Genomic DNA, 17,415 nt, shown 5'->3' on the forward strand with positions numbered 1-17,415 from the left:
ATTTTTGGCATCTCTGTCTTTTGAAGAGGACGATGTTCTGTCACAGTTCCGCAGGTGCTCTGGTTGGCTGAGTGGGTCTGTGGATGTGAGTCTCGGTGCATTTGTGGGAGAGGGTGAGCTGCCAGCATCCTTCTACTCAGCTATCTTCTCTCTTCCTCATGGATCATGCTTTTGATGATGTACTTAAAAAAACCATCTCCCATCCAAAGATTACCTAGAGTTTTTCCTATGTTATCTCTTAGGAGTTTTATAATTTTGTGTTATACCCATTGGTATATGATCCCCTTTAAGCTAATTCTTGAAAAAATTGTAAGGTCTGTTTCTAGAGTCTCTTTTTGTTTCATGTGAATGTCTGGTTGTTTCATCACCATTTCTGAAAAGAGTATCCTTTCTCCATTGAATTATGTTTGCTTCTTTGTCAAAGAACAGTAGACTATAACAGGGAAAGATAAATACTGTATAATATCACTTATTTGTTGAATCTAAAAAGTACAAGAAACTACTGAATATAAAAAAAAAGAAGAGGACTCACAGTTATAGAGAACAAACTAGTAGTTACCAGTGGGGCAGGTTGGGGAAGGCAATAAAGGAGTTGGGCGTTGGAAGGTACAAATTATTGGATGTAAAATAGGCTCAAGTATGTATTGTACAACTTGGGGAATAGCACTATATTTTTTAATAAGTGTAAATGGAAAGTAACATTTAAAAACTTTATAAAAATAAAGTATTTAAAAAATAAAATAAAATGGGAAAACTGAAAAAATTAATGGACTATATTTGCATAGCTCTATATCTGGGCTCTCTCTTCTGTTCCATTGATCTATTTGTTTATTCTTTCACCAATACCACACATTATTTTTTATAGAATTAAAAATTTTAAACTGAAGTATAGTTGATTTATATATTGTGTTATTTTTCTGGTATATGTATGTGTGTGTGTATATATATATATATATATATATATATATATATATATATATATATATATATATATATGATTATTTTCCATTATAGGTTACTTCAAGAAGCTGAATATAGTTCTTTGTGCTATACAGCAAATCCTTGTTGCTTATCTACTTTATGTATAGTAATTTGTGTCTGTTAATCCTGTATTCCTAAATTATCTTTAACCTCTCCCTTTCCCCTTTGGTATCCATAAGTTTGTTTTCTATGTCTGTGAGTCTGTTTCTATTTTGTATATAGATTCATTTATATTATTTTTTAGATTCCACATATAAGTGACATTTTATTATATTTGTCATTCTAGGTCTGACTTACTTCACTTAATATGATATTCTCTAGGTCTATTTGTGTTGTTGCAAATGGTGATATTTCATTCTTTTCTGTGGCTAAGTAATATCCCCCCCATATATAACACACACACACACACACACACACACACACACACACACACCACTTCTTAAACCAATTGTCTATTGATGGGCACTTCGGTTGTTTTGATGTCTCAGCTATTGTAAATAGTGCTGCTGTGAACATTGGAGTGCATATATCTTTTTGAATTAGAGTTTTCATCTTTTACAGATATATGCCCAGGACTGGGATTGCTGGATCATATGGTTACATTATTATTCGTTTTTTAAGGAATCTACGTACTATTTTTCACAGTGGATACATCAATTTACATTCCCACAGTGTGCAAGAATTTCCTTTTCTGCCTACCCTTTCTAGAATTTATTATTTGTAGATTTTTAATGATAAGTATTCTAACTAGTGTGAGGTGATACCACATTGTGGTTATTATTTGCATTCCTCTAATAATTAGTGATGTAGAGCATCTTTTCATGTGCCATCTGGATGTCTTCTTTGGAGAAATGTGTATTTAGGTCTTCTGCCCATTTTTTGATTGGGTTGTTTAGATTTTGTTTTGGTTATTAATTGTATGAGGTGTTTGTATATTTTGGAAATTAGGCCCTTGTCAGTAGCATATTTTGCTAATATTTTCTCCCATTCTATAGGTTTTCTTTTCACTTTGTTGATTGTTTCTTTTGCTGTGCAAAAGCTGTTAAGTTTATTTCCACCCCCTTTTTAAAATTTTACTTCTTTTGCCTTGGGAGACAGATCTAAGAAAATATTGCTATGATTTCTATTTCAGAATGTTTTGCTATTGTTCTATTCTAGGAGTTTTATGGTGTCATGTCTTATATTTAGGTCTTTAGTCTATTTGAGTTTATTTTTGTATATGGTATGAGGAAGTTTTCTAATTTTGTTGATTTATATGCAGCTATCCAGTTTTCCAAACATGACTTGTTGAAGAGACTGTCCTTTCTCCATTGTGTACTATTGCTTCCTTTGTTGTAGGTTAGCTCACTGTGTGTATGTGGATTTATTTCTGGGCTTTTTATTCTGTTCCATTTATCTGTATGTCTTTTTATGCTAATATAATGCTATTTTGATTACAGTATGTTTGTAGTTTGTCTGAAGTCTGTATGGTTTGGCCTCCAGTTTTGTTCTCTTTCCTCGAGATTACTTCAATAATTTTGGGTCTTTTGTGGGTCCATCTAAATTTTAGGATTACTTGTTCAATTTCTGTGAAAAATGTCATAAATTTATAATAGTATTTTGACTGCTATAGCTTTGAGGTAAGTCTTGAAGTTGGGTGTGAACTTTAGAACCAGTTTGTACTTACAAAATAAATTGCTGGAATTTTGATTGGGATTACATTGAATCTATAGATCAAGTTGGGACAAACTGACATCTTAAAAATATTGAGTCTTATTATTCATGGATTATCTCTCCATTTATTTTGATTTTTGTTGATTTATTTCATCACAGTTTTATAGTTTCCTCATATAGATCTTGTACATATTTTGTAAGACTTATTCCTAAGTATTTAATTTTTCTGTGAACTCTATTTTAACAGTTGAAGAAATAATCTTTTTGTGTTGTCTCTTGACTCGTATTACCAGTGTCACCTGGAAAGTTCTTAGAAATACAGGTCCTTGGCCCCACCCCAGAGCTATTTGAGACTTAAAGGTGAAATTCCCTATTTTAGTCAATATTTATTTTTTATTAAAAGCATGGAGGTAAAGTAGAAATAATGTAAAGGGCAGCAATGAAGTCTGTCTTCCCTTTCTCTCATCAGATGACTTTCTGCTGGCAGCTCAGTTTTGTTAAACCCATTTATTCCAGTAGCGAGAGTTCGTTAGTATGTAATCTCTGTTACTTTTCAACAGTGTGGTACTGGCTTCTCAGAATACTGCTACTATTTTATCTAGGATCCTAGAGAAGTAGGCCTGAAGGCAGGGCTTAGAAACAGGGGAAGTAGAGACTTAGGCTCTAGTAATGGCTGTGCCACTAACGTACTTGGTGACTTCACATTAATCACTGTATTTCTCTGAATTTCTCTTTCTTTATATATAAAATTGAGGAAAATAATTCCCACTTCCCAAGGTTCTTATACCCCAAATGATAAAATGAATATGGAAGTGTTTTATAGATAGCAAAAAGTACTTATTATTTAAATGTCTCTAGTTATCTTTATTGCCTCCCCCAAAGTTTCTGCTTGTGGTAATTTGACTTGGGAATTTTCTTCATTTAAGAGATTTGCTTCTGAAGATACTGAAGAGAGGCAATATGGGTAGGTTCCCTGGAGACTGTTAGATGTCCCACTATCTAATCCATACTCTACTAAATGTTTTCTTATGTCAGAAGAGTTTGTGGACTGCTACCAATGGTTGTGAATAGCGGTCTGAAGGCATTAACCCCCATTTCATTCAGATACCACTGGAAATCTGAGCTGTATTTCTTTTTAGCCCTAGTTCTTTCTTGTTCTCTTTAACTTACTCAATTACAAAACTCTAAAACATTAAAGTGGGATACACCTTTTGAGATGTTTTTCTCACCATTCTTTCTGGCTGTTTTCCACAGGACTGACTCATTTTCTTCTGTCTTTAATTATGTTGTGCCCTTTCATTCCCAGGGTTCTTTAATCATGTATTGAGTGTTGGCTCCCCAGTTCCCATTTAATTCCAGGAATGTTCTGAAGCTTAGGCTCAATGAAGGCCTTTCACAACATGCCAGGAATTCATTGCTTGACAGCACCTCTCTCATTTCCTGGGACTGTTGTGAAAGGACTCCTGTACTTCAGTATGGATAATCTGGGAGACTGAAGCCGCTTTTTTCCTTTCTATAACAAGAGACCAAAAGAAGCTTTAGTGGAACAAGAACGAAGTTCACAGCCATGTTATGTGACAACTGCAAATGTCTAGTCATTCTTATCAATGAGTTTTAAATTGTGGAAGGAACTATGGAGGGAACAAATGAAGAGGAACATCCCAGCTGTAATTTCTTAAACAGTAACCTGGAGGAGGTTGTAAGTACCTCACAAGGTTGCCTTTAAAAGCCTGGATAATAGATTTTTGTATGATTGAAAATAGGAAGCTTGCCTAGATAACCTTCTGACTCTGAAGGGGACTCTTGGCAATGGCAAGGTCTGTCTTTGAGGATTGCCAAGAGCGACCTAAAACAGTGTACCCTCAGTGCCTTTGTTTGTTTATAGTTAAACAGTAAAGATTCCTGAGCAATCCTGTACTACTAGATTGAATGCCATCTCTATTCTGCTAAATGGCTTATCTAGTTTGGGTTTATTTACTCAGAACTAAATTAAATAAACTGACTAATGTGTTTATAATGTCACTTAGGCTGGGGATTCTACTCTGAGATAGCAGGTAGGAGCTTTTCTTCTAGAGAGCTCACAAAATGGATGCAGTGATCAGAAAGGGAAAAAAGGCCAAGTTTAATTAAAAAAACTTTTTTGAGTAATTGTTAGACTTCTAAGGAATTTAAGGATAAAACTGAATGAAAAAGAAAAAAAGAGCCAAGTTTCAGTGTGACATTTTCCTACGTTTCTAGCTCTACGTTCTGTCACAAAGTAGTATAATAATTAATGAGTGTTAAAGAGAGGAAAAGTTTCAGAATATCTATTTGTGTTGAGGGGACTGGGAGCAGTATGGCCAGTGTGATTAAGAGAAAACTATGGACTCCAATTTAAGTAGATCATATACTACTTTTTCTAGACAGAGACAAGGCTAAACAGGTAAAAATAGTAGCCTTATGAACTCTGTGAGAAGTTACTGGCACACCTACTTACTTTTAGCAAGAAAATTTTCCTTGGAACATGAAAAACTGGCAACTGTACCATTCTTTGGGGTGCCTGCATATGCAAAAGCTCAACTGAAAACCCATACATAGGCTTGACACATACTATTCTGTTTAGAAATGGCATGCTCACTTCTTATTCAAAGACAAACTTCCTCAGTGTTTCCCAGTTGACTACTTATGTGTTACCCTTGTGAAACTGCAAATAGTTTTCCTAATGATCTATTGCTGCATAACAACCTATTCCAAAATTTAGTGACTTAAACTAAAGCCATTTAATTTTATCTCATTATTTTGTGGGTCAGGAATTCAGGCAGGGATCAGTTCAGAAATTTGCTCTATGTGGTAGTATTCACCTGGGGAGTGGGTTTATATGGAGGGTCCACAATGGCTTCACTCACATATCTGGCACCTTGGTGGGGTGGCTGGAAGGCTGGGCTCAGCTGGACTTTTGGCCCCTCTAGCTTGGTAGTGTCAGGGTAGTCCAACTTCTTATATAGTGGCTCAGGGCTCCCAGGGGAAGTGTTCCAAGGGAACCAGGTATAAGTTACTGTCCGTTTATAACCTAGCCTGGGATGTCACATAGTGTTGCTTCTGCTGTACTGTATTGGTTCAAAGCAGTAACAAACGTATTCATATTCAAGGCAGAGGAAACAGAGACCTCTCTTCTCAATAGGAGGAGTGTCACATAATTTGTGGCTATGTTTTTAAACTATATTTTTTGAAAAGTAAAGAAGAAAAACTACTCCCTGTACTGAATCTGTAACACCAGTGACTTTGTTTTCAGGTGGGTGTACAAAGTTGATAGCATATAATTCACAATCCATGGAAATGTAGAGTGTGTTGGGCAAGAGAGACAGGCTAGTACTTTTAGTAAAATAATTATTGTTTTCAATCAAGGTATCTATTTTTGGTACCAGAGCTGCTTGTGGAGCTTTGATTGAATGAGTTTGCCCCTTTAGTTCAATGTTGAGTCATACCTGCAGACAAAATAGGAGGTTTAAAGTGCCTGTAGGACCTGGATAAAATATGTATTAATACTATGCATTTTGGTGGTAGTTTAAAAATTGCTTCATAGTCTGGAAATACAAGTCTGCTAAAAACTGACTTTCTATTCTGTCTTCTATTTTAAGACTTATCTCTCTTCTGTCTTGTCTTGCTGACACTTTGTCTCATTTGACAAGGAAAGCAGTCCCTTATTTTCCTGTCTTGTAATGGATCAAAATTAATGAAATGGGTCCTAAAATCAAGCTTTTCAGATGCATTCTGTAAGATCCTCCATTAAAGGGCAGGTAATTCACACCACTGAAGAAACAAACCCTACTTTTGCCTTGGGTAGATGCAATCTCCCAGGAGGTTTATATGAAACCAAAACTTTATATATCTCTACCTGCCCACTGGGCAAGGGGTCCAGTATGAATATGATGTTTTTATATTTCCAAAATCACATTAGTGCCATATTTTTGGTACCTGGATAGGCTATCCCTATCAGTGTCTGACCATATAGTTAGGTTATTTGAAGGCTTGGTCCAGTGTTCTCTGTGATGCTGTAATAGACTTCAAGTTCTGAGGAAAATTTTCTGTTTATGACACACTAGGGCAGGACTGGAAAAATTTATACTTGGGTTTTTCCTGATGCTATTGCTGTTAACTCATTTGGCTTCCATGACATGGTTTGCATTTGGTGCAATTGCATTTTCATGTATTTTCTGTTCCCTTTCTCTTCTCTTTTCCACATACACCTCAGGTCTCCTATGTCTGTTTCTGGGCATGGCTCTGGACATTTATCAATTAAAAACTCAGATCAGACTACCAGTAAAATTATAGAGTAATGCCCCTAATGCTCCTTCTCTTGTTTCCTCTCAAAGCATTTGATTTTAAAAGACCAATAGGGGGAAAATGACAGTAACAAAATCCAACAAACCAGCAAATTAGTTAACATTTTGCAGGATGGTGTATAATAAGGAAATGCCCTAGGTACAATGAATCTTGAATGTGAACCTTGCTAATCTAAATGTCATTTTTTATGTTCTTTCTTTTTCTCTAGGTACACAATGCTAGTGATTTGCTGATCAAACCCCTGGAAAATTTCCGGAAGGAACAAATAGGCTTCACAAAGGTATATTTTCTCTATATTTATAAGATTTTTTTTATAGCAGTTGAGTAATTGTTTGGGCTACCACCCTCCACTTTTCAGGGATGAGGAGGATTCATCTTTATAAGAAAACTCATCATCAAAAAAAGTGACAAAATCTGAAATTGGCTCCTGACTGTACTTCTAACTAGCTCTGTGACCATGTACAAGACACTTCTCCTTTTAGAACTTCAGTTTTTCCATCTGGAAAATGAGGAGCTTGATAATAATAGCTATTATTTAATTACTACTTGCTATGTGCTGAGCCGAGGGCTAGATGTTTTATATGCATTTTCTAATCACAACAACTCTGTGAGGTTCTGGTATTATCCCCATTTTACAAATGAGTCAACTAAAGTTTGGACAAGATAAAGAATGTGACCAAAGCTACAGTTGTATAGTTGGGAAATGACAATAGCCAGGATTTAGACCTGAGGATCTTTTTAGCTTCAAATCCCACATTCTTTTCATTCAGCCATACTGTCTAGAGCTGTGCTGTCCAGTATAGTAGCCAAGGACTGTATAAATAAAGTTAGCAACTCAGTTTATCAATCATACTAGTCACATTTCAAATGCTCAACAGTTACATGTGATACTGTATTGGACAGCACAGATATAGAACATTTCCATAATTGTAGAAACTTTTCTATTCTTTTTTAATGTATTTTTTTGGGGGGAGAGAGGTAATTAGGTTTAATTACTTATTTTTAATGGCAGTACTGAGGATTGATCCCAGGACCTTGTGCACTCTAAGCATGTGCTCTACCACTTTGCTATACTCTCCACCACCTAGAAATTTCAGTTGTGCATCATTCTGCCAGGTAATATCAGATTCCTTCTAGTTTGACCACACATGGATTTCTCTGATTCCCCAATGTCTCATGAAGGGGTATGAATAATTATCATATTTATTCTTTTCAGGTAGATGTAGGCCCATTTTGTGAGCTCCAATATGTATGTAACATGTGACAAATATAGTCTACAGGAAATGAATGTAGATTCATGACCAACCTTCTGGCCCTTTCAGGGCTAAGAACACACCATTCAGTGGTGATTATCTGGAATACCATGAGAAGCAGTTCAGATAAGGATACGAAAGTAGTAAGTTTTGAGAAGAAAGAGCAGACTAGTGGACATGCTGCCACTGCCTGATATCATCAGTTAGGTTGACATGGCATTATTTGAGTAACTGGCATTCAAGTGAAATGAGTTCTCTGGACGGCCCAGCAATTCTGGATTCTACCCAGTTCATCTGGAGTCTCATTAACAGAAATACCTTATTAGGAAAGTATATAACTGAAGGAGAAAAGAACCTTTAAAATCGCAAGTGTGCTATGAAAATAACTAGCTACCTCTTAAGTGACATAACAGTTACAAAACCCTGAATAAAGAGATGAAGAAGGACAGATGTGAAAACCCTCACTCCCAGTTTGCTTTCATTCCTGAATGAGAACAGGAAACATAAAAGTCAGAATACACTGCAATGGTTGACCTCATGTCATCTGAGGAAAAGAAGACAACTTTCTATCATATACTTCCTATGTTCCATATCTGGGCTGAGGATTCTATATATGCTATCTTCCTTAACTCTTACAGCAAACCTGTGAAGTAGGGTGTGTATTATCTATTATCACAGTGAAAAAACTGAGACTTAGGAAGGTTAAATTCCTATCAGTTTTTTTTTTCCTGCTTCTTTATCAGTGAGACTAACCTGCTCACCTACAGGGAAGTGACCAGCTCTGTGTGAGAATCATTTTCAAGAAACTCTACAATTAGCCTAGTAGTAAAATTTAAAGTAGTAGAAACAGCACTGAACTAAGGACTAGAAAATGTAGCTTCTGGTCTACCCCTGTGTGTTATCAATTTATTGCCCCTCAGTTCCAGCACTCTTTGATACCTGTTCTGTGAAAATGGACAGAATTCCTTTAAGCATCTCTCCTTTACAGTGAGCAAGATATTCAGCTTTCTTGGTAGAGGGTGCTGGAGGGATACTGCAGGAAGGAGTCCTCCTGAAATTTCTAGCTGCAGCATAGGTGGGTTGATAGAGTTGGAGCGAGATATCTGGTAGGGTTCTGACCAGCCACACACCCAGAATACATGGTCTCTCAATGACCTTGAAGACACCACCTGACCTCTTTCTGCAGGTCTCTCAATATAGGTCTCTCCCAGAAGGTCTCTCCACTCATGCTGTTCCTCAACTTCCCTCTGTATGACTCCCACACAGTCCACCTGCTGACTGAAATTTTATTACAACTCTCTGCTTTGTCTGCCAGCACCCATACAGCCTGCTTGTGCCCTGGAGGATTCCTACTAAGACAGGCTATCCCTGGAAAACTCACCTGAAACCTGGAGTGTTCCTGTCCTCTCTGTGTACCTATTTCACTGGTTACTGTTGGTCAGGGATGGTTTTGCTGGCTAATGCAAGTTATCCTGTTTGCAGAGTTCATTTGCAGGCCAGTCAAATCTGTTGTCAGTTCAACTTGGGTGATTTGGCCCCAGTGGACAGGGTCTTTGAATAATCAGAATCTCAGAAGGCTGTTTTGTAACTGAGTCATTTTGTTAGAGCAGGCAGATAGCTAGATATGAGCAGAGAAAGGGGGACACAGGTCAAATGGCAGGAATTAGGCAGAAAGGAGGGGCACAGGCCAAATATAGGAAACCTTACATCATGTAACCATTAGAGGTCCCTAGGCAGAGAAAGAAAAGCAGGAGCCTCTGAGCTGATAAGTGGTCACACATTTTTTGGTGACAAGCAGTGTAGAGGTCGACAAAGAAAAGTGGGAAAAGGCAGGAATCTCCAGTGTCTGAATGTAACCTTTTGCTCATTATGCCCTCATTTCAATAAAATTAGCCTTGCAGATAAGAAGTATCCATCATGCACCACTTCTATGTCACTTCTGATCCAGACTAAATAAGGACAGAAATCTCTTTTCCCTTTGGGAAGGTGGAGTTGGGATGAAAATCGGGGAAAATGACCCCAAACCCTTCCCTCCCCAATGAATATTCTGTCCATTCATTTTTGCACTGAATGTAACCAACTTGCCAAAGAAACTCAGGGCAGCTGCCCACATGAGCCTGCTCACTCTCCCCTTGAAGTGTACCATCTATCCCTTAATAAATCCCCACTTTACTTTCTTAACCTCTGTGTCTTGTCTCTGAATTCTTTCTGGGATGGGACAAGAACCTGGACACTGGTTACATCTACTAGCAACAATTTCACAAAGACAACAGTTCCCATCAGATTAGCCAATCTGTGAAACTTTGGGCACTAACTTCTGTTATGCAATAGCTTCTAAATGGCTGTCATATGGTTCACTTCCCAAGCATGGAATAATGGCCAGATGATCTAACAGGTATCATCTCTCTCAGAGGTTTTTTTTTTTTTTTTCCAGGGGTATATTTTTTGATTGGGGCTCCTATTTCTCTACTTTAGCCAAAGAAGTTTCCCTTGGATCTGTTCTATGTAGTGGACTTTGAGAGCAATATTTCTTTTGCAACAGGGCTCTATTAGTTAAAAAAAAAACTATTAAACCATTTCTTCATGCTAAAACCTGATAGATCTCACTTTTCTGATTAAATAGGTTATGTCTTTCAACCTCTGTATGGTAGTTTGGGTATTTATGCAATTAGATGGGCATTTGTTTTCTTCTAATTGTAATGTGTAATGTACAATTTTATCAGACTAATCTCATTTTTCAACCTTGAAGTTTCGAAAAAAAAGTGTTTAGTTTTTACATTCTAAAAATTGACATCATATACAGCACACACATACACATATAATTATAAATAAAATAGCATTGTTGATGGAAAAGATACACAACCTAAAAGTTGAGAATTATGTTTCATTTCATGGACACCCTGAGGACTCGAGCCCAGGAGGCAGCCTCTCAGATAGCTCCTAGGTACCGCTCCAAAGACGTAAGCGAGGGGCCAAGATTTATAGGGGTTTTTGCGAGAAAAACCAGGTAGTCAGATATTGCTAATTAAAGAAAACCAGATATCTCAAGTTAAATAATTTACTGCTTTTCCAAGTGTGAGAAGATGCAAGGGTCTGGGCTCATTGAAATCATTCCTTTGATATGCACCTTAACTATCTAGGACCAGTATCCTGTTCTTTCCTATCCTGAGTCCCCTCAGGGTGCACCTTGGGAGTGGCTGTAGTGGCTGATGGCTTGATCACCACAACATCCTTTCCTGATAGGACAGGCAGCATTCTTAGTCCACATTATAATAGGACCTGTAAAGAAACTCATCAGTATCCACTCTTACCCTACTTCTCAGAGGCATCTATTTTTAACCAGTTTTATTTGTATTCTTTTGATGGTTCCTTTCTTATTTTAAAAAATATGCTTGTATTGTTATTTCTTGATTTATCAAATTTAGAAATTATTTCTTCATGCTATAGATACAAGAGATCATTGCCAACACCTCCCTCTTTCCTTCCCCTTCTAATTTTTGAATAATTATAACATCTTTTTACTTGTGCTTTTGCTTACCTATTACTTTAAACAATATACTTAAACCCGTATTTCCTACTCATATTTCCAACTTCTTTTTTGTATGTATTAATATTCTTTTTATATTTTTTTCTTCCATTTTTGAGATGTAATTGACATATAGCAGTTTAATTTTAAAGTGTACAGCATAATGGTTTGACTTACATCATGAAATGTTTCTCACAATACTTTAGTGAAAATCAATCATCTCATATAGATACAAAATTAAAGAAATAGAAAAACATTTTCCTTGTGATGAGAACTCAGGATTTACTCTCTTAATAACTTTCATATATAACATACAGCAGTGTTAATTATATCTATCATGTTGTATATTGCATCCCTAGTACTTATTTATCTTACTAGTGAAAGTTTGTACATTTTGACTGCTTTCATCCAATTCTTTCTCCATTCACCCCTAGCCTCTGGTAGCAACAAATCTGATCTCTTTATGAGTTTGTTTGTTTATTGGTTGGTTTGTGTTTGAAGTATAATTGACCTAAACCACTCTCTTAGTTCCTGGTGCATAACATGGTGATTTGATGTTTCCGTGCATTTCAAAATGATCACCATGATAAGTCTAGTTGTCATCTGTCACCATACAAAGATATTTAATAGTTATTGACCATATTCCCTGCACTGTATATTTCATATATGTGACTCATTTATTTTATAACTGGAAGTTTGTAGCTCTTAACCTCCTTCACTATTTCTTTCCTCCTCTCTAGCAACCACTTGTCTGTTCTCTGGATCTATAGCTCTTATTTCTGTTTTGTTGTTTGTTCGTTTGTTTTGATTTTTAGGTTCCACCTATATATAAAATATAGAATTTGTATTTCTCAGTCTGACTTATTTCACTTATATAATGCTCTCTCTGTCCATCTATGTTGTGGTAAATGGCAAGATTTCATTCTTTTTTATGGCTAAGTAAAGTTTCATTGCATATATATACTATAGCTTCTTTATCCATTCATCAGTTTATGAGCATTTAGGTTTCTTTCATATCTGGGTTATTGTAAATAATGCTGCAGTGGACATAGGGATAGATAGATAGATAGACAGACAGACAGACATATCTATATATGTATATCTTAGATATCTTTTTTAATTAGTGTTTTCATTTTCTTCATATAATACTCAGGAGTAGAATTGATGGATCATATAGTAGCTCTTTTTTTAATTTTTTGAGGAATCTCCATACTGTTTTCCATAGTTGTTATACCAATTTACATTCCTACCAACAGTTCATGAGGGTTCCCATTTCTCCACATCCTCTCCAACACTAGTTATCTGTTGCCTAGAACTCATCAGTGAATTCAGTAAGGTTGCAGAATACAAAATTAATATACAGTAATCTGATGCATTTCTATATACTAACAGTGAACTATCAGAGAAATAAGGAAAATAATCCTATTTACAATTACATTAAAAAGAATAAAATACCCAGGAATAAATCTAAGGAGGTAAAAGACATGTACTGGAAAGAATAAGACAATGGTGAAAGAAATTGAAGATGACACAAACAGGTAGAAAGATATGCTATATACATAGATGGACAGAATTAATATTGTTAAAATGTCCATACTACCCAAGATAGTCTATAGATTCAGTGCAATACCTATCAAAAACCAATGGTACTTTTCACAAAACTAGAACAAATAATTCTAAAATGCATATGGAAACACAAAAGACCCTGAATAACCAAAACAATCTTGAGAAAGAAGAACAAAGCTGGGGGAATCATGTTCCCTGATTTCAGACTATACTAGAAAGCTATAGTAATGAAAACAGTATGGTACTGGCACATAAAAAGTTGCATAGATCAATGGAACAGAATAGAGGGCCCAGAAAAGAACCTACACTTATGTGGTCAATTAATCTGTGATGAAGGAGGCAAGAATATAAAATAAGGGAAAAGACAGCCTCTTCAATAAATGATGTTATGATAACTGGACAGCCTTATACAAAAGAATCAAACCAGACTACTCTCTCACACAATGCACAAAAATAAATTAAAAAGAGATTAAAGACTTAAATTTTAGACCTATAACTATATAACTTCTAGAAGAAAACAAAGCCAGTAAGCTCTTTGACATCAGTCTTAGTAATTTTTTTTTTGTATATTCTCCTTAGGCAAGAGAAACAAAAACAACAATAAACAAATGGGATTATATCAAACTTAAAAAAAAAAAGAAAACACTAATTACAAGGAAATGCAAATTAAAACCACAATAAGCTACCACTTCACACCTCTCAGAATGTCTGTCATCAAAAAGACTACAAATAACAAGTGTTGGCAAGGGTGTTCCATCAACTTTTGACTTGTGGCTTTGTAAGATGTAGATATTAGCACCTCTGTGTTCCTTTAATACCTTATAATCCTCAACTTTTTTTCAGCCACACCTTCACTTTTAACTGTTAAGAGTTGATAACATTACTATTTTAGTTTGGAACCTTACTTAAATCATGCTGGTGGTTATGATTAGGCTCATTTTATGGTCTCAAAATCAAGTGACAAATCCAGGATTTGAACTCATGTTTCTTGCCTCTGAGTCCATGAACTTTGACATTTCTTATTATTTATTTACTTGGGGGGTAGGTAGTTAGGTTTGTTTGTTTGTTTATGGAGGTACTGGGGATTCAACTCAGGTCCTTGTTCATGCTAAACTCACACTCTGTGACAGAGCTATACCCTCCCCCTGACATTTCTTATATTGGGTTAATATAAGTATTAATTTCCAGTGGGTAGGATAGATCGAGGATGATCCCCTTTTTTATATTTTTCTCCTAATTTCTTGGCTACTTAGAATTCTTTGTTCACCTTCTCTAGACTCCTGTTTGGTTAACTCCTGCCCTTCTCACCTGTCAAGAGTCCCAGCACATGTTAAGTTTTTAAGTCCTCCTCCATGCCTATATTTTAGCTATTGCTTGATTAGCAGAATCCTTTTCACCACTTTTCCCAGTCTCACCATTGTGCAACTTCCCTCCACACCTGCCCCAAGGTCAAGGGAGGATAAACAAGACTCAGCCCAACTTTGTTCATAATGAGTCCTTAATTTTTCAGTGTAGAATTCTGTGCTCTCCACTGGACATGACCGAATAAAGACTCAGTCATCCCCCATAGACACATGACAGGGAGAGTATTTGTACCCTTTGATTTATATTTTTTGAGGTCATGTCATAGTTGCACACAGTATGAAGATTTGAGCTCTCTTTCAAGGATGCCTTTGCCAGAGAAGAATGGCCACTGAATGGAGCCTTTGTGTAGATGCTGGTGGGACTGAGGCCAAACTGTCTAAAACATCTGAGTCAGCATTTAATGCCCTTTTTGGGGAGTTAGAGCTGGTGTTGAAGCTATGATATGGTGTGTTCTCACCCAACAGATGGCAGGCAAAAGGCTTTGACAGTAATATGTGGGGTTGTCAGTCTTGTTGTTGCTTATTCATGAAGAGATCAAAGGAAGAACTTTAGGAAAAGGGCCCATCATGGAGGTGAATGGGGTTGAAAAACTAGAAGATGGAACAAGGCACAGACCTGATAGTCCAGGTAGAATAAGCCAAAGGAATTAGTCTGCCCTGCATTCCAAAGTGCCATGGGAGAGAGGGGAAGAAAGCAACAGCAAATCACCATCAACAGCTGCAAACAACTTGAATTTCAGATGGCTTGGGTCTCTGGTCACAGGAATGCATTTGTAGGAAGAGTCAGGTAGTCAAGGTACCCAAGAGCTAAGCTTTGTGATATTAACCTATAAATGATTTTTGAGCCATTATCAAATATTTTATAAGCCTTATAATAATTGCCTCCTACTTGGTAATTGCTATATATTATCTCAGTTAAGCATTCTTATCTGCATCCTATAGATGAGAAAGTCAAGACTCATAATAGTCAAATAGATTGTCCCAGGACACACAGTTATTAACAGAGCAAGTTTAAACCACAATTTTCTTGCTCCAGAAGCTATACACTTTCCACTACACTGCACTCTGAATGAACCCAGCTTTGTTGGGCTGCTATGGATGGATTAAAAAAAAACCAATAATGTCTTTAAAAAATTGAATGGGTGATAAAATTCATATTAATTTAGCCATGAAAATGAATGAACTAGAGTTGTTGTAAACCACAATGTGGATGAATCCCACAAATATAAGGTAGGGGAGGGGAGTCACAAAAGATTACTTGCTATATGAGCCCAATTATGTAAAGTTCAAAAACAGGCAAAACTATGTGATTGTGTTGAAGACAGGCTAATTGTTACCTCAGAGTGAGTAGTGACAAAAACAGGCACAAGGGGGCCTTTACAGGTCCCTTTGTCATTTTTTTTTTTTTTTTGATTGGGGCCCTGATGACACAGGTGTGTTCAGTTTGTGAACATTTCTTCTGATTTGTGCAGAGTATTTTTCACAGTATATGTCATGTTTTTTTAAAAATTCAAAAAGAACATTAAAAATATTTCTGTAGTTTTTTCATTTTTCAGTTTTATTAATCATTACAATTTGACCACACATATACAATATATTGCATGTAAATACATAAACACAATATACTGCACGTATTTTTAAAATTTTCATATATGTACTGTTCATTGTTTCTAAGAACATTTAGAACTTTAGATTTTAAACTTACATAGTTATAAAAGGAATAAAGCCAACCACAAAATAAGAATTAATTCAAAAATATACATACACCTCACTATTAACAACAACATTTACAATTGCCAAGTCATGGATGCATCCCAAGTGCACATCAATAGATAAATGGATAAAGAAGATGCAGCACATATATGTAATGAATGCAACTCACCCATAAGAAAGAAGGATATTTTGCCATTTGCGGCCCTTCATTCATTTTTTTTCCATTTCAAAAACCATAATTTTATAATGGGCATAAACATTTCCAATGCATCAAAAACAACAAAATACCTAGAAATAAACTTAACAAAGGAAGTTACCTATACTTTGAAATCTGTAAAACATTGATGAAGGGAATTGAAGATGATGAAAATGGAAAGATATCTTGTATTCCTGGACTGGAAGAATCAACATTATCACAATGGCCGTACTATCCAAAGCAATCCACAGATCCAATGCAACCCCTATCAAAATACTCATGACATTCTTCACAGAACTAGAACAAACAATTCCAAAATTTATATGGAACCATAAAAGACACTGAACTGCCAGAGCAATCTTTTGTGGGTCTTTTTTTATTTTTTCTTTTTCTTTCGTCCTTTTGTTCTCTTTCTTATGGTTTGATGACTAGAAAAATTCCTTTAACCTTTGGTGTAAAGCAGGTTTGGTGGGGCTGAAATGTTTTAGCTTTTGTTTATCTGTGAAGCTTTTGATTTCTTCATCAAATCTGAACAAGAACCTTGCTGGATAGAGTGCTTTTGGTTGTAAGTATTTCCCTTTCATCACTTTAAATATATCTTGCCACTCTCTTCTGGCCTGTAGAGTTTCTACTGAAAAAGCATCTGATAACCTTAAGGGAGTTCCCTTGTATGTTATTTGTTGCTTTTCTCTTTCTAATTTTAATATTTTCTCATCCCTAATTTTTGTCAGTTTGACTACTATGTGCCTCGATGTGTTCCTCTTTGGGTTAATCTTGTGTGCAACTCTCTGTGCTTCCTGGACTTGGGTAACTGTTTCTTTTCCCAAGTTGTGGAACTTT

General features: G+C 36.0%; 1 protein-coding gene across 3 annotated transcripts in view; it reads left to right on the forward strand.

The window, feature by feature from the left end:
- Positions 1 to 17,415, forward strand: part of OPHN1 (oligophrenin 1) — a 586,519-nt gene that overhangs the window by 248,121 nt on the left and 320,983 nt on the right. For all 3 annotated transcript variants that reach the window (XM_010973648.3, XM_010973647.3, XM_045509198.2), the window contains exon 5: positions 7,166 to 7,237. In XM_010973648.3, coding sequence (XP_010971950.1) covers positions 7,166 to 7,237 — 72 coding nt within the window. The remainder of the gene's footprint in view (positions 1 to 7,165; positions 7,238 to 17,415) is intronic.

Source organism: Camelus bactrianus, chromosome X, assembly GCF_048773025.1.
Source record: "Camelus bactrianus isolate YW-2024 breed Bactrian camel chromosome X, ASM4877302v1, whole genome shotgun sequence".
Taxonomy (NCBI): domain Eukaryota; kingdom Metazoa; phylum Chordata; class Mammalia; order Artiodactyla; family Camelidae; genus Camelus; species Camelus bactrianus.